Source organism: Mus caroli, chromosome 13 (genome assembly GCF_900094665.2).
Source record: "Mus caroli chromosome 13, CAROLI_EIJ_v1.1, whole genome shotgun sequence".
NCBI lineage: Eukaryota > Metazoa > Chordata > Mammalia > Rodentia > Muridae > Mus > Mus caroli.
Window position 1 is genome coordinate 105,940,130 of NC_034582.1, and position 20,810 is coordinate 105,960,939.

The 20,810-nt window shown below is 42.6% G+C and overlaps 1 protein-coding gene across 6 annotated transcripts in view; it reads left to right on the forward strand.

The window, feature by feature from the left end:
- Window positions 1–20,810, forward strand: part of Slc38a9 (solute carrier family 38 member 9) — a 73,685-nt gene that overhangs the window by 13,378 nt on the left and 39,497 nt on the right. For 2 of the 6 annotated variants that reach the window (XM_021180274.2, XM_029468391.1), the window contains exons 3-6: window positions 14,994–15,126; window positions 17,681–17,802; window positions 17,930–17,993; window positions 18,568–18,661. In XM_021180274.2, coding sequence (XP_021035933.1) covers window positions 14,994–15,126; window positions 17,681–17,802; window positions 17,930–17,993; window positions 18,568–18,661 — 413 coding nt within the window. Of the gene's footprint in view, window positions 1–108; window positions 660–790; window positions 1,821–12,933; window positions 13,088–14,862; window positions 15,127–17,680; window positions 17,803–17,929; window positions 17,994–18,567; window positions 18,662–20,810 lie in introns of those variants that run through there. The other 4 variants (XM_021180275.2, XM_021180276.2, XM_029468392.1 and 1 more) reach the window with 4 other exon arrangements.

Sequence of the window (20,810 nt, forward strand, 5' to 3'; positions counted from 1 at the left end):
AAAAAAAAAAAAAAAAAAAAAAAAAAACCTGGCTCTTCTGGATCACCTTTTGATTTAGTCATCAGACAAGTTGTGTGTCCCTCCTACGTGGACAGTTGTCCCTTGGCCGTAAAGAGAGTGGGTGACTTTGATGACACAACCTTCCTGCAGCAGCACTGAGGACGCTCGCAGGTTCCCGTCCTTGCACCGTCCTGGTCTCACCAGATGGTGTCATGAGAGGTCTTCTCACTTACGGTTCCCATTCCTTCCTTCAGTGGTTGGACAGAGATGGCCTGGCAGTTGGATGTCAGCACACCACCAGAAGGTAGCGAGCACACTGCCACCTGGCCAACAGGAATTCAGACATCAGGTGTTAGAGATTGTGAGGTGTCCTCATTTAGAAATGTCTAAGTGTAGATATTAGAAAAATACCTTATCAGTAAGCTATGACAGAAGTCATTGTCTACTGCAGGCAGGAGGAATACAATTGTGATGTAGGGGGGATTAAATCCAGGGGAGCGGTTCCGTCAGTGACGTATTTGTCACACAAGCTTGAGCACCCATATAAAATCCAGGAGCTATGGTGTGTACCTGTAACCACCACACTAGGGAGGCAGGGACAGGGGGCTTCTGGAGAGCATTGGCTAGCGAGGCCAGCCAAATTGATGAGCTCCAGGCTGGTAAGAGACTGTCTCAATAAATAGCAAATAAATGAACAAACCATCTCAAATATGCCACTAAATAGAGAGAGAGAGAGAGAGAGAGAGAGAGAGAGAGAGAGAGAAATAGTTCAATTAGATACCTGATGATGACGACTGGCCTTTTTATACTTGTGCTCACATATTCTTATGCACACCAGAAAAAAAGAATTGAACCCACAAATTTTGTGTGATCCTACACTCAGATCCCAGCAGCAACCCTGAGGTTTCTGTGTAGCAGAATCTCACTGCTTTACAGTGTCAAACGGTGCGTGCATGGAGTCGTATACATTGCTAAGATTGAGAGTGACTAAATATGTTTTCTTCCAGGGCTGAAAAACTAAATTATAGTGTGTTCATACACATGGAATATTTTTCATCTAATACAAAGGAGGTGGGCTTATGACATATCAAAATGAAACAACTCTTCGAGTTATTTTGTTAAAAGAAAAAAGTGAGTTGCAGAGCAGTATCTATAGTCTGCCACCATTCATGTAAAGTTGCTCACTGTGTTATAAGACAATACAGTGTGTGCAGATGGAGTCGGGGAAGGCTTGGATGGCTGAGAGGAACTGCACAGCTGAGGTAAGGGAGCCTGGTGCGTAGAGTTAGTAGATCCTCAGTACCCAGTCAGTGACTACCCTCGTTGCTATCAGCAGAATGTTAGTGTAGATAAGAGCTGCAGCTATTTCCAGCCCAGGAGATAAGAAGATTGCAGTGAGCTGATCCTGGCGGTGTTGTTATCATTTCTTCTGATAGTTGATTTCTCAGTTCTTCTTGTAGCTAAAACTGGTAGTGTGAAATTTATCCCTGAAGAAAGTGTCGTTAACAGTGGCTATCAGAAGAAATAGAGAAATCGATAATTGTGATTCTCACTGGTATATTCCAGTATTAGTGAATGTAGTCCACTTACAAATGCTGACTGAATGCTTAGAGTTTTTCTTGAAGCTTCTAAGTTCTGTGATAAATAATTGGCCACTGTGACAATGAGACATAGGTCATTAAAGTGCATTCCATTATGATAAGTTAGCAGTTCAGTTCCTTGAAATTTTAATCTAACAGGGTATATTAAATGGAAATACATTTTCTATAATGAAACTTCAAAAAGGAAGGAATCCGCTATTTTCAATCCTGGCGTAACTGGTAAGCGCGTATAAAGGAGAGCAACCACTTGTAAGAACTTAGCAATCCTTGTTGCTTCTGCTTGTGGGTTAATCTCTGCTGGAGAAAGCAGATACTATTAGATAAGAAAAAGTATGTGAGTACTTTAAGACATTGTTCCTGCTGAGGGATAGATTCTCCAACTTTCCATGTAAATAAAACATAGACAACTAGTACCAAGCTTCAGTTCTTTGAGTCACCGGGCTCTAGTGCCACCCTTGTGTATATATATGTGTATATATATATGTGTGTGTGTATATATATATGCATATAGATATGTGTGTGTGTGTATATATATATATATATGAGAGAGAGAGAGAGAGGGAGTATAATTGGATGTTTCTTACCAGTCTGCTCCCCTTCCAGCTCTGAGTTCATTTAGCTTTATCTCATGTTTGTAAAGTGAAGACTTTAGAGTGCGTATACTTTTCTAATTTATATTGCTATATACACCAGCCAGTCAGCATTCACGATTGTGGTGTCAAGGGTCATCCTGCACTTGGGAAACTTTGGCTGTAGGATGATGGGAAACAGCATTTGATGTCTGAGTGTTTCTTAGCCTACGGTTAGCTTGTGTTATTTTTCTATCTCCCACTAGGTGGCATTTGCGTCTTAAATTAGTTCAGATGTAAGACTTTTAGCTGGCACAGACTAAGGGGTTGCAGGCCAAGCATTTTGATGGAGTCTAAAGCAGGTGGAGGAAGGGCTTTGGTGTTGTAAGTTGCATGCCATCGGCATGTGGATCATTTAGGCGCATTATAAAAAAGTGAGGCCCCTTTTTCTTCAGCACGCCTCCCTCTGATGCTATTTTGTCACCTGTTTGGGGGTAGAATGAACAATAAAAAGTAAATGGAAGAGCAGAAAGGTCTAGAAGTCTGCTGTGTTCTATTCGATACATTCTACTGGGAATGAGCAGGCTTTTCTCAGGCTTTTGGAGACTACTAATGGAGCTGGTTCTCAGGGTAGCCTCATATTTTCCTACTTCTCTGTGACTATGCCCTGGGAAAGTTGACCACCCCAGGCAGCCAATAAAGTTATGAAATGGTTGATTTTTAATTTCTTTCCAGTTCTGGGCATTGAACCCATGGCCTTGTGTATTGCCACGCAAACCCTCTACTGGGGCTTGGCTCGATTTTTAGCTTTCCCCTTCTCTGTGTGTCTTTGTTTCCCCTTTCCTTCTGCTGCTCCTTTATAGGCCCAGGGTTACACCGTAAGGCAGGAGCTCGCTCAGGCTGCAGCCCCCTTAGCATGCTCTGTACACAGACTTTTCTCCTACCGCTTACTTACCAGCACTCGGCTGTTCTGTTCTTGTAGGACTCTGTTGCCCACCTGGTATCAGAATGGAGAATAATCTGATCTATCAGAGATATCATCTATTACACTCACACGGCTGTTTTCATTTCAACACCAAAACATCTCAAAATACCAAATCCTAACATTCAAGCTTTTGCTATTGAGGATGTTGTAGTGCTCTGACAAGCCACCAATAATTGGATATTTCAAATGTACAGCTTCCTCACACCTTGGAGCGTGTAAGATACATTATGGCACCTTGCTGTTTAGGGTATCTACAGTCTGTGCGTTTGTGAATCAGCCTCTCTATTTCTCCTCCCACAAATGCTGTCACTGTAGGTCAGCCTGAGTTGACAGGAGGGCATTTGTGGCCTTAGGAGAGAGGAAGACTCACGCAGTTTGCCAAGGCAAGGTAAAATGTTTAATAGATGCTGGCTCCTGGCAGCAACTGGAAGTGGTTACCGGGTGCTTGATGATTTTAGAGTTTGGGATTGTATAGGCAACAAAAATGAGAAGAATTCAGGCAGTGGAGACAATGTTCTTAGCATGCACAAGGCCCTAAATTTGATCTTAAACTTCCTAAAGAGAGGAAGGGGAGGGGGAGAAAAAGAGCAATTGATTTTCCCAGGAGGGCTAGTGTGCTACGCTACCATGAATTACACGATGAAGAGCTTGCCACCAAGCAGTCATAACTAGATAGACAGGACCTCAGTTGTCGCTGGTATCACTGCGCTGGGGCAAGCGTACAAATTGTATTACTGCCCCTATCAAACCCATCTCTCCCCTGTCTCCTCTGCTCCTTTCCCTCCCCCTCCTTTTCCCTCCTTGGCCCGGTTTTCTCCATACTTTCTCACCTTCTCCTCTTTCTTTTGTCCCTCAAAGAACTATATTTTTGCCAAGTGCTTAAGGAAAAAAAAATCTTGGTCTTAGTGTTAGAGGCACCTTAAATTTGTATGTGACTTTGTTACTTCACTAGATGAGGGTTTTTTCCTAGTCTCATTGGAATCCTCTTACTCTCCCAAATTCTTGGTTTCTGTGCCTTTTTCCTTCTCTCCCTCTTCCCTAGACATCTTTTTAAACGTTTCCCCATCGATCGGTATCTGCTCAGCTCACCTGAGTTTAGCCCTTTAGATCTGTCAGCTCCGGTATCTGCTCAGCTCACCTGAGTTTAGCCCTTTAGATCTGTCAGCTCCGGAGTGTTTGCTTGTCTGTTTTGTTTTCTTCCCACTCCTGGGAAGTTCGTTGTACTTTATTGTACTTTCTCCCTCTCTCACTGACATTAGTGAGAGAAGCTGGAGGATCAAGGGAGCTTTTGGAGGTAACTGATACTCCGCAGGGTCAAGTCAAAGTCATTTTGTTGAGCAGAAAAGGAATGAAGAGTTAATGAAGAGTTAAGGCAAAAAACAAAAACAAAAACAAAACCCTTATCCGTCTGGTCAGTGTTAGGTCGGGGTGTAGTCAGAAGGGATTTGTGGGTGCAGTACCACCACCACCACCAGAGCTTGAAGCCAGTAGTGGTAACAAGAGAGTCAAGATGGCTTTCAACGGGTTAAAAGCCGGATGCTAATAATGTTCGTAAAATGGGTCTGGGGTCTTAGGAAGATAGCTTAAGTCTGTGAAGACCTCGCCTTACAAGCATGAGATCCTGATTTTGACCCCCAGAAACCCCATGAGGAGGTTGGTGCAGTGACACATGCTTGTGATCCCACCGCTGGGGAACGAGATGAATCTCACGTACATTAAAGATAATGTTCTCAGAGGAAGCTAGATACATGTCATATCATGACAGCTCGGTGGCACAGCCTGCAATCCCAGCTCTTGGGAGCTGGGAGGCAAGAGGATTGTGAGTTTCAGACCAGTCTGAACTTCAAGAGACCCTGTCTTAAAGCATCAAACAAAGAAAAAATTAGAAAATGACACCATGTGTGATTGTTATTCTGTCTTATGTAAAGATCAGAAGGAGTCAAAACCAAAATGCACATGTCCGTCATTCATGCATGTTTCTCAGCCATGCACCAAAATGTTGCTGGGCCATTTAGTTCATTCTGCAGTGTTCAGATTGAATCCAGAGCCTGATGCATGCTAAGCAAATGCTGTACTGCTGAGTAATGAACCCAGCACAACAGCAATTATCTCAACAATGTTTACATTATCTGCAGTATATATATATCTGTGTGTGTATATATATATATATATATATATATATAGTACTTTTCTGATGAGCTACATTACTTGTCTGATTTAGATACAAACACGATATCGAATGATAAGCTGGCCTTGCTAAAGTTTTTGTTTAAATCGCCTGTGCTTCTGTAGGATCATGTTCATTTCCTTCCTTCCTTCTCTCCCTCCTCTTTCTTACTCTGTCTTGTTTTGTCTCTGATTGGGAAGGTTTGGGATGAGGATCATACAAGAACTATAGGATGAAACCTGGAAGCATAAGGAAACACACCCCATCCATCACACAGAAGCAAGCATTGCTAAGACTGACCTGGGAGCTGCCTTTCTGTGGTGCTTTAGTGTATAAAGTGTATGTGAGCCTAGTCAATTGGAACTTAAACCACATAGGAGTATGGCTTCCGTAAGTCGTTCCCTGTTTGTTTGTGTGTCTATCTTCTCTGCCTTCCTCTTTTATAGTTTCCTCTCTTGTCCTCTTTTGTGCTTTTCTTTCTCATTTCCCTTTCTTTCTTCATTCCTTCCTTTTGACAACAAACGCTAAGTTCCCACTGTGTGCTAGATGCTTTATAAGTTCCCACTGTGTGCTAGATGCTTTATAAATTCCCACTGTGTGCTAGATGCTTTATAAGTTCCCACTGTGTGTTAGATGCTTTATACACCCGGTGTTTCCTTCTATCAGAAATAGTGAAGCAGGATGGATGACTCAGTGGTTAAAAATATTTTTAAAAATATGTGTGTGTCTTCAAACCTTACTTTTCACCCGGAAAATGCTAGTTAAACTCATCCTGAGCCAGCCAGGGTCCCAAGGACCCCTCGGAATCACAGCATTCTGGATGTCCGTGCTGGTGCTGTTTGTGCTGCTAAGGGCTAGAGCAGCGCTCTCAGCCTTCCTAGTGCTGTGACCCTTTAATACAGTTCCTCCTGTTGTGGTGACCCCAAGCCACGACATTATTTGGTTGCTACGTCATAACTGTACCTTTTCTACTATGGTGACTCATAATATAAATATCTGATATGTGGGGTATATTATATGCAACCCCAAGGGGGTCATGACACACAGGTTGAGAAGTGCTTGGGTGGGAGCTCTGCTGATGCTACTCTGTGCAAGCTGTAAGAGCCTGAGCTGAACGAGGCCTAGGGCGGCCTAGATGATAAACATCTCTAAGGAAAGACCATAAAGCTATATAGCTGCTCCCTGACATAAATCTGTAATGGCATGCAGGAAGTCCTGCTCCAGTTCTGAGTCCCTGAGGGGGAACATAGGTTCTGAGGAAGACTAAGGGAGATGGGCTGAGGAGGCAGCTCAGAACTCTTGTTCCTATAGAGGAACCAGGTTCAAGTTTCAGCTCACTGGAGGCCTCTTCTGGCCTCCAACTATACCAGGCACACATACAGTGCACAGACATACACAGGCAAAATACAGAAATCCTTCAGAAGCGGTTAAGGGGAATGATTAAGAGGCTCATGTTCTTCAGTGCTGTGTTTAAGTGTTCATAGTCTTGTTTTTCCATTTCTGAATCATTACAGTAAAATGGCAAAAGCGGGCTAGGTAAGTGGCAGTTGTCTGAACTAGAAGTTCAAGGCCACATAGGCAGCATATTTTTTATTAATATATTAATTTACTTTACATCCCAGTCACAGCTTCCTCTCTTTTCTCCTCATCTTTCCTCCCCGCCATCCTCCCACCCTCCATTTTCTGAGACAAGGATAGAAAAATAGAGGCTTCCCATGGATATAATCCCTCCTAGGCATAACAAGTTGCAGTAGGACTAGGCATATTTTCTCCTATTGTGTCTAGGCAAGCAGCCCAGTTAGGGGACAGGGATCCAAAGGCAGGCAACAGAGTCAGAGACAGCTCCTGCTCCTGCTGTTAGGAGTCCCACATGAAGACCGAGCTGCACAACCGTTACATAGGGTAGCAGATTTTTAAAAGGCAATTTTAGTACCATATATAGAAATTAAAAGCAAGATATTTTCCTCTTTCTCTATCTCTGTCTCTCCTGCTTTCTCTCTCTCTCTGTCTCTCTCTTCCCCCCCCCTCTTTTCTCTCTCTCTCCCCCCCCCCTCTCTCTCTCTCTGTATGTGTATTCTCAATTCTTCCAATATGTCAAGTTTCTAAAGAAAGAAAAGTTCAAGTCAATGGTAAAATTTGGGTAAATTTTGGTTAAAATGGTAGCCACTAGCCTATCATGTTTTTATTTCCCTACTCCTCCCTTCCACACACACTCCATTGTGGAATGTTTAGAGTACAAAGACTGGTGGCTTAATACTTTGAGAATTTTTTTTGGCTGATTTATAATGGCCCTGACATCAGAAGCCTACTCTTTATTTATAATTGAAACAAGCACTTTGTTTCAGAATATTATGTCGATACCCCTCGCAATTATTATGTGTACTTAAGACTGTTTGGATTTGTTTTGTCATTCACACATAGTGGGTAAGGAAGAGCTGCTTGAAGATCCCGAGTTCCTGATCTCCTTTTTGGGACTGTCACTCACCATGTCCTGTGCCACGCACTCTGGCCGAGTCAGCTTGACAAGCCGAGAGGCCTAAAAGCCACTCACAAGGCAGAAGAGTTTCATGGAAACTCACTCCTGGAGTCTGGCGTCCTCTCTAACCCACACATTAATATTCCATTCCCGCGTTAGTCTAGTGTATGGATCCACGTGCTCTCTTCTAGTATTATCCTATTATAAGTGCCTTTTAAGATTAAATTCTGACATAGCTAAAGCCTTCACCAGTGTTCCAATAGCAAGGGCATGAAGCCCTTGACCCTGGCTTCTAAGATTAAGTGAATCTTAGGTGGAGCCCTTGTTGATCCCAGTTGTTAACAATGAATTCTATCCCAGGTGGTTCCTGTTAGACCTTCTGTGTTTGCATTCCTCTGTTTTATGTAAGAATCCAGTAACCTCTTTGTACCTTGCTGGTGTGTCACCCAACTTCCTTATTGTCTTCTGTATAAAAAGTTTGATGCTCGATTTGACAAATTACGTTCAGATTCTACACAACCTCTCCTGTGTGCATCTGTCTGTCATCTCATCCGACACTTTGCCCACCCGCAACTAGAGACCCGTTCCACGCAGACAAAGGGGCCCAGAGGGTCTGCGGCAGTCCTGTATGGGATGGCCTTCTTTAAGCACATGCTGAGGTGGAGCGGGGCATCACTGTTGATATCAACTAGAGAAAAACATAGACACATATGTGGGGTTGACCCACAGGTACACCTATCATCTGAACTTGGTTGTGACATTTCTTCTCTTGATCTGACTCTCTTGCCCTTTCCCCATGAAATACTGAAAAAGAAGATAAAAACTGAATCCTTGCATTTCTATTGCAGAATTAAAACATTCATCTGTGGCATTTTTGAGAGCCAAAATTTGAAACATGAATTGCATCAAAATAGTGTTGGAATTCATTCTTAGTGGGATCTGTACTTCATTAGGATGGTAGGAGCCTGAGAATTAACTTTCAGTCCAAGTTCTTTGCCGTGCGGTTTTCATGAAGATGTTTACTTGCAACTAAGTTAACAGCTTGGAATTCTAAAATGGGGAATTCATAACCTTCAACCAAGTGCTTCTCAGCATTCACATTTCTAGACCTCCTTCAGCACGATCTTCTTCTCAGTTAAAAGTACCAGGTGGGGCTGGAAAGAGAGCATGATGTTGAAGAGCCTGGCTGCTCTTCCAGAGGACCCAGGTTCAATTCCCTAGCACCCCATGACCTCTCACAACTGTCCACAATGTCAGTCCCAGGGGAACCAGCACCCTTTCTGGTCTCCATGGGCAGCAGGCACTCATAGGGTACACAGACAAACAAACAGGCAAAGCACTCATACACGTAAAATAAATTTAAGAAAAATAGCACTAGTGATCCTAAAAATTGGACTGCATATAAATGTGTGTCCGTGCACTCGTTCATTTGCAAATCACACGTGTGTACTTCCTTACACTTTATTTCATATATCCTGTAAGTTAACATACATCACAGAAACTTCTAATTATAAGAAATAAGCAATGCTGATAACAACTGGGTGGCATATACTAACAGTCTAGTGAAAGGTCACTTTACAATAACAAGCCTTCGATATGCTTTTCTAAAATAACATTGTAACAATTATTTAGGCTGATTTCAAACTCATTTCAATTTCATCTAGTAATTATGTGGAAATTGTTGAAATTTACTGGTAATTTTCTTTTACACTTAGCACTTGAAATAATAGTATTTGTATATTTTGGTATTCCATACAGTTCTTGTTCTTGTTGGTTAGTTTTTTAGACAAGTCTCTGTAGCACAAGCTGGTCTGGAACTCATTATATAACCCAGGCTAGCCTCAAACTCCTAACAGTCTTTCTGCCACGTCCTACTGAGTACTAGTATTGCAGACATGAGCTCCCTTGCTCTGGATGTTTGTTAAAGCTCAAAGTACTGGTATTGTTGGTATAATAGTGTTAATGTGGAGCCAATCAGCATGTAGCCCCCGACTTCTCTCTCTCTCTGTACACAAAGTGTCCCTCTTCATTCCTAACACTCTCTGTGTTCATTTTATCTTTACATGCAAGCACCTGTCTGCTCCAAACACACACACACACACACACACACACACGCATACACACGCACACACACATGCATGCACGCACACACACACACACACACACACACACACACACGCACGCATACACACGCACACACGCACGCACACACGCACGCACACGCACACACTGATGAAGAGGGAGCCTTCAGTAGGTAGCATATCTTCTATGGAGGAAGAAGAGTTAGTGTACTGAACGACCCTCTTCCAAAGTGGAAGAGTCACCCAGCTTCTGTGAGCGCTGCATGGGCGGAGCTCTAAACACTACAGGAATATCTCAGAGCCTTTCTGGACCTGGTACATCCCGGGTTGCAGTAGGCTCTTTGGCCCGGAAACAGAGACAGCTCTGGGTGCGTTCCTAGCTAATAGGTTAGATTTGGAACTGCTGAGCGTTCTTACGGCTGCTGCTCCGCTTGTGAAACATGTGGTGCTCTTCCAGCTTCTGTGTAGCAATCTAAAGTTATTTCGAGCTAATTTTTCCTTGGATCTGGAAAGATGGCTCATTCCATGAAGTGCTTGCACTCAAGCATGAAACCATGAGTTTGGATCCCTAGCACCACATAAAAGCCGGGGCAGTGGCCTGCATTTGTGATCCCAGCACTAGGGGGCTCTGACTGGGAGACAGTCAGCTCCGTCGAGCTCACTGACTAGTCAGCCCGGCCAAACTGATGCGCTCGCTCCATGGTCATCTCAAAAACTACGTGAAGCCTGACTAAAGAAGACCTCCTATGTCAGCTTCTGGGCGCCAAGCACATACATCATACACACACATGTTCACACCTACACATGGGCACACATGCTTTCCTTAAAGCACTGGTGTATCCTGTGTTCCCTTACCACATGTTTTTAAAGTGCACTACCACTGAGATAAACCACCAACCCCCACTTAGCACGTTTTGTACAGTGCTGTAACATGCCAAATACAGTTATTGGCTCTCTAAATGTGCTCGTGACCAAAATGACAGCAACAATACCCGAGAGGACCAAAAAATTAATATTTGTCCATCATATTAGGTATCGTTGCTGCTGAGGAGAAGATCTACAGAGGTGGATAGCAAGTGTCAAAGAGGTGTTGAGGTTTCCATGTGATGACCGTAATCATCAAAGGCCTTGTTGAGAAAGGGACAGCTTAGGAAAGAGCTAAAAGAGGTGACAAATCAGCTGTGCAGGAATCTAGATAAAAGGTCTGTAGAGTTTGTTTTACCTGAAATGAATAGCAAAGGTCCTGAAGAAGCTGTGTGCACACCTGTAGTGTTGGAGGACTGGTGAGGCTCCTGTGGGCACTCAAGTCCAACATGTGGGATAAGGGAGGCACAGTGGGGAACCGGTTGATACACCAGCCGGGCTTTCAGTCTGGACAGCATACATCAGGACAGCCAGTATCTGTATGGATGCAAGTTGCACGAACCGGCTGATGGACTGAGATCACAGGAGAGAACTCCTGTTCTGAGAACTCTAGGATTCCTTACATTTAAAAATTAGAGATCTGAGAAGTAATCAGTCAAAGAGACAGATGCAATGGCTTCCTTCCTTTAGATTAAATTCTGGGTTAGCGTGTGAAAATCTCCATACACTGACCAATGTGTGTTTTAAAATATATCTCATACTTTTTCTTTTTGATTCTCTCTCTTCTCCCTCCACTCCCATGTGTTGTGGTGTGTGTGTGTGTGTACAGGGAGTGAACCCAAGGCTTTACACATGCTGAGCCTGTGAGTTACATCATCCCTAGTCTTCCATTCTTTGAAACACTTTTTTCTCCTATTGACCATACCTCTCTAAGATTCGGCTTACCTATAAATTCCTCCACAGTCTGCCAGATGATGTAGTTCCCTCTTCTCTGTGCCTTCCCCATCCCCCACATAACCGAAGCATCACACAGCTCTCCCAATTGCCTCGCTCCCATTGTTGCATGAAACACTTGGTTTCTTCCCTCTGGGTCTATGCCACTTATTTATATATCTCTGCAGCAGGTTATTGTACAGTCCTCATGGTTCTGTGTTCTAGTCACTGTTTAATGCCTAACACAAATGCAGAATACTTGGTTGGAACTTAAATAATGTTTATACAATAAATTGGAAAACCACTTCTAAATAAAGTAGCCAAAGTAGAGAAGCTTATATAAGCTCAGCCTTGGCAAGTGTGCTTCAAGCTGGGTTGCAGGGCAGGTGTTTGTAAAGAGATGCTGATATTTGGGCTTCAGAGGAAGTAAGAAACACACCAGGGGGCCAGCCCTCACCAGCATTCCCTAGCAGCAGGGCTTTCCAGGTGCAGTGGCCTGAGTAATTTCTTTTTCTGCCCTGTGTATTGAAAAGCTTTCTGGTAGGCAACGTGTTTTACCAAGTAGGTAGAAGCAAGTACAGAGGCTCACTATTTGAAAGTGTATCTGTGTAACATTTTTGGAATACTTGATTGCCTTGTTATTTTTGTCTGGTTTTGTTTTGTGTTAATAAATTACCCCAACCAGTCTGTTGGGCGTTAGAACACTTCAACTTCCATAGGGATGCAAATAACTGGGCAATTTCAAATCAAGATTTCCACACTGGGCATGAGCCTTGCCATGAGTCATAGAGTTGTTACTAAACCCTCCCAGGAGCGTGGCTTGGCAGTAGGAGGGTGGAGACAGATTGAAAAGCCAAAAGATTTTAAGGAATTTAAGGAGTACACTCTAAAAAAGGTGTTAGCAGGAGTGTGGTTTCGTTGTTTATGTGTGTATTAAATGAATATATGAGAATAGAATCACATTTTAAATTATGTTGTAAATTTTGCTCCAAATTAAAACTCTTTTGCTTTGGCATGAGCTTAACTATTTACAAGGTGAGATAGATATGCCCTCCTTGTTCTCATTGGGTACAGCTGAACTGCGTGTCAAATGGCAAGTGACCCTGACAGGCACAATTGAAAGAGAGTTCAAAGATAAAAGCTCTTAAGTCTTTTATCCTGAACATTATCCTCTATGTAGTGTTCTTCATTTTTAAAGTGTTTTAAGTAAAGTTCATATTTTCACTTTCTAAAATGTGTTTCTAATAATTCACCAAAAATATGCTGAATTGTATATTTTTAAAGAGAATCTGTTTTGAAAAAATTCCAAAATATTTGTTTGAACAGGCACTCAACATCTCGATGAAAACGGTTGGAAAAGAAAAGCTTTCAAAGCCATTCTGTTCTCAGAGTACCCAAGCCAACTAAACTGGTACAGTTAACGCGCCAGCCAGAGCCAGGAGCCAAGGCCTAACACTTCCCGGACTGCTTTTCAGCAGACCTTCAAACCAACCCAGTGGTTGGATGTTAATGCCGTTGAATTCCAGAGTAAACAGTGACAAGAAGAACATCTATACCTCTTTCTATCAATATTAGTCCTTTAGTAGCCCAAGTATCTGCCTAAAGTTAGCATTCTTGAGTTTTGTGGGGCACTGATCCTGCTGGAAAATCCTGTAGAGTGTGAGCTTCCTAACGTAGTATCTCCAGGATGCCTGTGTGCACGCGTGTGCATGCACACGTGTGCGTGTGTTTTGGAGGCTAGAGTCAGTGCTGAATATCTTCCTCCACTGCACTCCGCCTTACCTCTTGAGACCCTGGAGCTCATCAGCTTGCCTAGATGGGCTAGCCAGTGGGCTCCGGTGCTTCATCTGTTTCTACCTCCTCCCCAGATCTGGGGTTAAAGCCGTGTCCCTGTGCTTGCCTGTGCATCCTGCAGATCTAATTGCAGTTCCTCATACTGTGCAGCAAGCACTTTACTAACTGGACCATCGCCCTAGCCCTCAGACATCGATATTTGTACATCACCATGAAGAATCACTATCATGGTAGAAGTAGAAATAATATATCATACCGTAACACTTTTGAGAGATTGGTGGTTATATTAGGCTACCAAATATATATGTAGTGATTGTTTAGCCTCTGGCCCACTCACTTTTACTATATCCCCCTTATAATTTATTTGCCAGTATGTTTGACATGCTATGTTGATCTCTCTGCCCATGGGTTTACTTTTATAAATGCTCTTGTTACTATCCATGAAATTGACTAGTTAATACCTACTATATTTGAATGTTGTCATGGAGAATAAATAGCAAGTGACTCAAATGTTCTGTATGTCAGTCAGAAGGCTAAACTCAACTACCGTGTCTTAGGTATCAGAGTTGGTTAGAAAAGTAGCAGAAAGGAAATTTTCTTGGGGGTTTGTTTTCTTTTGTTTTCCCATTCTTTTTACCAACGTGTCATGTGGAAGACTAACAGCCACAGTCTGGGGCACAGTGCTGTTTGCTACTTCAGAGAGTCTGAGACTCGGCAGAGCAATGCGATTCTACCTTGTCTCTCCATTTTGGAGTGCTCATTATGGGAAACTTAGAAAACACTGAGGGAGGTTCAGAACGGCACTGAAGGGCTGACTGGAGATGATGATTGAAAGCTAGAATCTGCAGTTTATCAGGACATAGTGAGGAAGGAAACGAACATAAGTAATAGGACATTAGAGTATGTTACCAGGATCCAAGGAAAGTCCATGGGGCAAAGCTCTCCGGTGCTGCCGTGTTCCATTTGATCCACTTTGGATCCCCACACAAAGAAAGAGGTTGAGGTCACTGGTCATTAGGACATGAGCTGAGAAATAGGAATGTGTTTGTGAAAGGAAATAACTTTGGCTTATAGAGGAAGGAGTGGAGTGTCCTCTTCAGTAAAAGGACATTTGGTCTATAAGTCCTCTGATTCAGTGCCAGAGTATTTTAAAAGACTAATCAAAGCAGTTTCTATCTCACTTAAATTGTTGGAGACCAACAGCTGATACATTTTGTTTCCTTTGCCAAATTTCTCTTTAATGACTTCTCTAGTGTTTTCTGCTGTCTCTCCTCTGTTGGTAAATTTCCTTAAGCTTCAAGTGTGTTTAAAGTAAAAGTATCATGAGACAAGAACTGTATTTTATGGGGAGGATAACACTTCTCCTCTGACGTTTTCTTTTCCCACCAAAAGTGAGACGTGAATGCCTTTCCTTTGTGCGCCCGCCCGCTTCACATGGAGGACAAGAGATTATTCTCTACAATGGCTGACTTCCAGAATTCTTGCCTGAATGCTTTTTGTCAAGTATATATTCCCTTCTTTAGGCCTTTCTATATAGAGCCTACCAACATTGTCAATGTGAATGATGTCATTCAGAGGGTTAGTGACCATGCTGCTGCTATGAACAAGCGGATTCACTACTACAGCCGGCTCACCACTCCTGCAGACAAGGCACTGGTAAGGAGCAAAGCTCTGCTGTTTGTCTCGAGTTCAGTTGTAATGAACAGTAAACACCAAAACCAGGGCAACTCCCAGGGGTTGAACTTTTCACTGGAGGAGTCCAAAGATAGCATCATGCAAAGTCAAAGCAATAGTGGTTAATATGTGCTTCAGGCTTGTTCATTCTTATCTGCCCTGGAGTAGAGACATTTGGAACGCTCTGTTTGACAATAGCTTGGAGCTTTGATGTTTAATTTTTTTCTTATCTCAGATACCAAAAGCTCTGAGGAAGACAAATTGCTTTTGAAATAGCAGCTTAGACAAAAACATAAGGTTCTGGCTAGTCTTGTAAACATTTAAGTTAACTTCTAAATTTGAAGCATCTCATGATGTCCAAGCTGACCTCCAACTCTGTGTGTATGGAGAGTGACCTTAAACCCGAGCTTCCTACCTTATCTCCTTGGTTTATAGCACAAACCACCATACCTGGGCTCTAAGATTGAAAACAAAGACTTATGAAATGCTATATGGAGGATCAATTTTCGTAGTTTTAATTTTTTTTTTTATCTTTACCTGCCCCGTGGGGCCCTTTACATGACTAGTGATGGTGAAGTGCATTATAGAATTATATAAATGCTTGGGGCCTTGAGATCCCAGGCTGATTCAGCCTCCCAGAGGCTGTACTTTTAGAAGCAGGCCGCAGAGATACCATCTGGAGCTGGATGGGCAGAACTGCCTGGAAGTAAAGCCAACACTGTGCACTGAGTCATAACCCTCTGTTAGATGGCACTGAGAGAGACGACTAGTGCATCTAACCAGTTGCCAAGGTTAATATGATTTCTCCACTTGTAACGATTTGTATAAACATCCACACTCATGTTCTAAAACTCCCCAAGTCACTTTCCCTAACGGGGTGTTTTGGAGAAGAACAATAAATCACTGCTCATAGAGTAAAGCCTCTTCATTTATGGAAGAAATGCTATTATTATTATTATTATTATTATTATTATAAGCTGGAAAGGGGAGGAAGTTGCCTGCCAGCATCCCCTGTGTCCTTGCTACTAAACGCACATGCCTACAGAGCAGCCTTGTCAGTGTCACTGAGGACTTAGCAAAAAGGCACTGTGCAGGGCTTAGTCGGAGCCAGGGAAGCATGGGCTGCATGTCAGCAAGAGCCTGTGTGTCATGAGAATGTTCAGATGGAAATGCTGCCCCACACCACACCACTGCCACGGTGTGCTCTTGCCTGTTCCCATGCCTCCTAAGCATCTGCCACTCTTCCCACCCCCATCCTCCACATCTTCCCGTGCCTGAGCCAGACCCAGAGGCTAACACAGGGCACAGGATTAGGTGAGGTGTACATGGAATAGGTTTATTCTTCCGTTTTGTGTTAGGACAGTGTAAAACCACAACCAGAATTTTTCTACCTCGTATTGAACCATGCTCCTTATAAGTTCTGATTTGACTTGTTTTGTTGTTGTTGTTATTTTGGTTTTTTTTTCCCATTCATTTTGTCAGCTATACTGTTTTTCCTTCTTGATGGGGCATTCATAGTCTTGCACTTTTTCTTTGCTCATGGGAGAATATCATCTAGGTCATAGAGAAAAGTAAATAAAGAGAAGGAAAAACACAATTTTCATCTGTATTTTTATCTGTGTCTCTAGGAACTAGCTGTCCCTGAATCCACACCATGCATAGCATTCAGGATATTCTCCCCTACAAAGTCACCACTGGTAGTATTGCATTAAAAGAGAAAGCTATGCCATTTCTGTGATCATAACCTATCCCCTTTTTCCCACTAAGGCCTCATACTCCATGTCTTCCTTCAAGTCTTCCCTGGTGCTCCTTGCTTTACCCAGTGAGATAGTACAGCACAGAGTTGAACACTTAATTGTATTGTGTCTCCTAATCTCATCTAATTGCTTCGTGTGTCCAACTGGAATTCGAGGCAGTTTGAGGCTGTTAACTTTACTCTCAAATAAGAAACATAGCACGAAGTTATGAGCTATTTCTTCATTTACTGTGCATCGGCACCTCAATTCTTTAGTCTTAGATGACCATCTTCACCTCAGAGTTAGGTAAACACCACTTTGTTACTGAAAAGCTCTTCAATTGAGGACAGCCTCCTCCTTGGAGATTTCTTTAATTACTGGCTTCCTACTTTCTCATGAATGCGAAAAGTACTTTGATGGTAGAAGTAACTTAATTCTCCTTTATACCCGCTGCTATATTTGAAAAAATAATCATGGATGCGTAATGCTAAATGCTTATGTGACTTAGAAACATATACTAAGATGTGTCTTAAAGATATGCATGCTGGTAGCTTTTTATAATCTCAACAGTCATGCAGCGGAGGCAGGGGAATCACACCTTTGAGACAGGAAGGAAGGGAGATGTGTAATAGTCAAGAGTCTCACTGGCAGCTCCTCAGAGGAGCCCGTCAAGCAGAGCCCCCAGCTGGTCCAGCCCCGTGTAAATCTGAGAAGCGTGTCTAGTCAGTTTCTTTAATCAACAGAAAACATCCTTTTTGTCCATACACCGGTTCTGATATTTCTCTTTTCTTTTCTCCAAGATTGCTCCAGACCATGTAGTCCCTGCTCCGGAGGAATGCTATGTGTATAGTCCATTGGGCTCTGCCTATAAACTTAAGAGTTACACTGAAGGCTATGGTAAAAACACCAGCTTAGTTACTATGTGAGTAAACTACCTCTTGGAGCATGAAGTAAAATGCGTGAATGAAGATAACTGGCTGTTTACTTCTGTCTTGATTAAAATGCTTGAGGAGCCTGACCTCACAGTGTTCCTGCTATTCCTCTTTCAGTTTTATGATTTGGAATACCATGATGGGGACATCTATACTAAGTATTCCTTGGGGCATAAAACAGGTAATAGAACTTTGAGTACACTTTTATCTAAAAATGTCTTAAGATTTATGATTTTTTATTTTTAATTATGCATATTAGCAAGTCTGAGTGTGGGTGTTTGCATATAGCCCCCTGTGCCCATGGGGGGTCAGAGGCGTTGGACCTTCCTGGAACTGGGGTTGCAGGCAGTTGTGAGCCACCCAACATGGGTGCAGCGAACCAGGCTTCAGTGCTCTGAAAGGCCAGAATGCATTCAGAACTGCTGAGCCGTCTCTTCAACCCGCGAGGATTTTTCTATCCCTATAATCCCAACACTTAGGCCAAGGCGACGACGGGACCGTGAGTTCAAGACCAGTTTGGGCTACATAGTACATTTTAAGCTAGCCTGTGTAAATAAATGAATAACAGCACTGGAAAAGAAAATGATCACTATATTTTGTTCTATTACTTACGTAAAATTCTCTTTAGAAAGCAGATGGTTCTGTTTATTTTTCCACTACCATGTTTTTGTCAGAATTGTTTAGGGTATCAGTGTAATTGCATACGAAGTTATTCTTACGTAACGAAAGGAACCTGACTTTTTATTTTTAAAAAGGCTGGATTTACCACTGGGATGTGTGTCATCGTGCTGATGGGCCTTCTGACACTTTACTGCTGCTATAGAGTGGTGAAGTCCCGGAGTATGATAAGTAAGTAGAGGCAGGTTGTTGTGGGGAATAATACACTTTCCTATGAGGCAGATCCTACTGTGTACATTCTATATATGTGTCTCCTTTTACCTTTTCTCTCTGTGTGTGTGTGTGTGTGTGTGTGTGTGTGTGTGTGTGTGTGTGTGTGTGCTGTGAGGTTCTCTGGGATAGCAGCTCCCTAACCTAAGCTCCTGCTGGCCCCAGCTGGCTCACTCTGAAATTCAGGGCTGAGCATTCTTTGGAGAAGACATTTATTTTATATTATATTATATTACATTATATTAGGGCGTGTGTCTTTAAGGGCCTAGACAGGCATGGTTTTCCTTCAGTCATATTAGCAAATGCAAACCAACTTCTAGTTGTTTCTGTCTAAGCAGCTCCTTTCTCCAGTTAAGCAGAGTCCCAGTCACTGGGGAGTTTGTTGTCACTGTTTGAGATCTTGGGAGAAGCCTGTTTAAAAGCCATTCAATCTCCTGGTTGAGTTTGTTTAGCCTTTGGTTTCTGTGGGTTTTGTGCTGACTGAAAGGGCAGAGAGCTCTTTATACAAATGCAGAGAGTGGGAATTTTACTCCAGGCTGTCTGCCTGGAAAGTCTCTTCTGCACGCACTCTCACTGTTACAGAGCAGGTAATGCCTGGTTTCCTAAACTCTTCCATTTAAAACAATGAACTTGCATCAGTTCATTTTACAAAGTCAACACAAGCCTAGTACAAGGCCACACAGAACAAAAAATAAATAAAAGAAAAACCAACTTACAAAACGTTTGAATCAGTAGTGTAAAAAAATAATATCCGGTGTTTAAAATAGGATGTGTTTAAAATGTGTTTATTCCAGGGAGGGGAGAGGACACTTTGTTATTAAGAAGCCAAACACAGTTCACTGCACTAACAAAATCAAGGTAAAATCCAGGGTTGCATCAATTGTTAACCACCCCACAAAAACAGCCATTGGATGGTGGCAAGCATCCTTTATCTTGTAAAGCTCTAAGGAAAGCATGACTTACACAAATTACAGTTTCTTTATCCCAAACCAGGACCAGCAGCTCTACAGTGATAAAATGCCTAAAGCTATTTCCATTTAAGTCAAAGAAGAGAAGGAGGAGGAAGAAGGGGAGGAGGAAGAAGGGGAGGAGGAAGAAGGGGAGGAGGAAGAAGAGGACGAAGTCCTAGGAAATGCTCATGGTGACTCCTAGCTGTCTGACATAGTATCAATACACCAAAGAATGTTGAGCTAATATAAAAACTAGAACAGACTAATAATTACAGCAAAAGAATGTATCAGAATGAAGACTCGTGCGATTAGAATTAATAAGAATCTGAAAGTTAACTGCCTATGAAATCAAGAATCAGCAGCTAGAACCACAGTGTAGAGAACATTATTCTACTCACCACAGCAGTCAACTCTGAAGGACGTAGATAAAATTTAGCAAGAGAACACATTTGATGGAAAAAAAAATATATAGTCTACCTAAACACAAAGAATAAAATCTGCTCGAGTAAGAAAAACATGCCATGTGGTTTGGAAGATTCAGTATGGCAAGCCACAAAAAGCCACATGTATAAATTCAGCCCCATTTAAAACAGAGCCAGGGAAATTAAGGAGGAAAAAGAAGTGGCGTGGAAGAATCAGACCGACCAGGTACTGAGACATACTACAGAGCAACGGTGATAAAGCAGAGGACGACTGCCTTAGAGACAGGAAGACCAGAGAGGACAGACGGGATAGACAGGCGGCTGCTGCTTAAAAGCTCTTGCTGCTCTTCCAGAGGACCCAGGTTTGGTTCCTGGCACCTACAGCTCGTAGCTGTCCAACCTCTAGTTCTTGGAGATCAAATGCCTTGCTCTGACCTCGGGGACTACATGGTACAGAGAAATTCAGGCAAATCGTCCATACACATGGAATAAAAATGTTTAATCTTTATAAAATTAGACTGGGAAAGGAAACATAAATCTCAGGTTTATGAGTTTCCTGTCATATTTGATGTCTGTTAAACTGAGTATCTGCTGTGTGTGTGTGACTCTGTGTGTGTGTGTGACTCTGTGTGTGTGTGACTCTGTGTGTGTGTGACTGTGTGTGTGTGAGACTCTGTGTGTGTGTGTGTGTGTGTGTGTGTGAGACTCTGTGTGTGTGTGTGACTCTGTGTGTGTGTG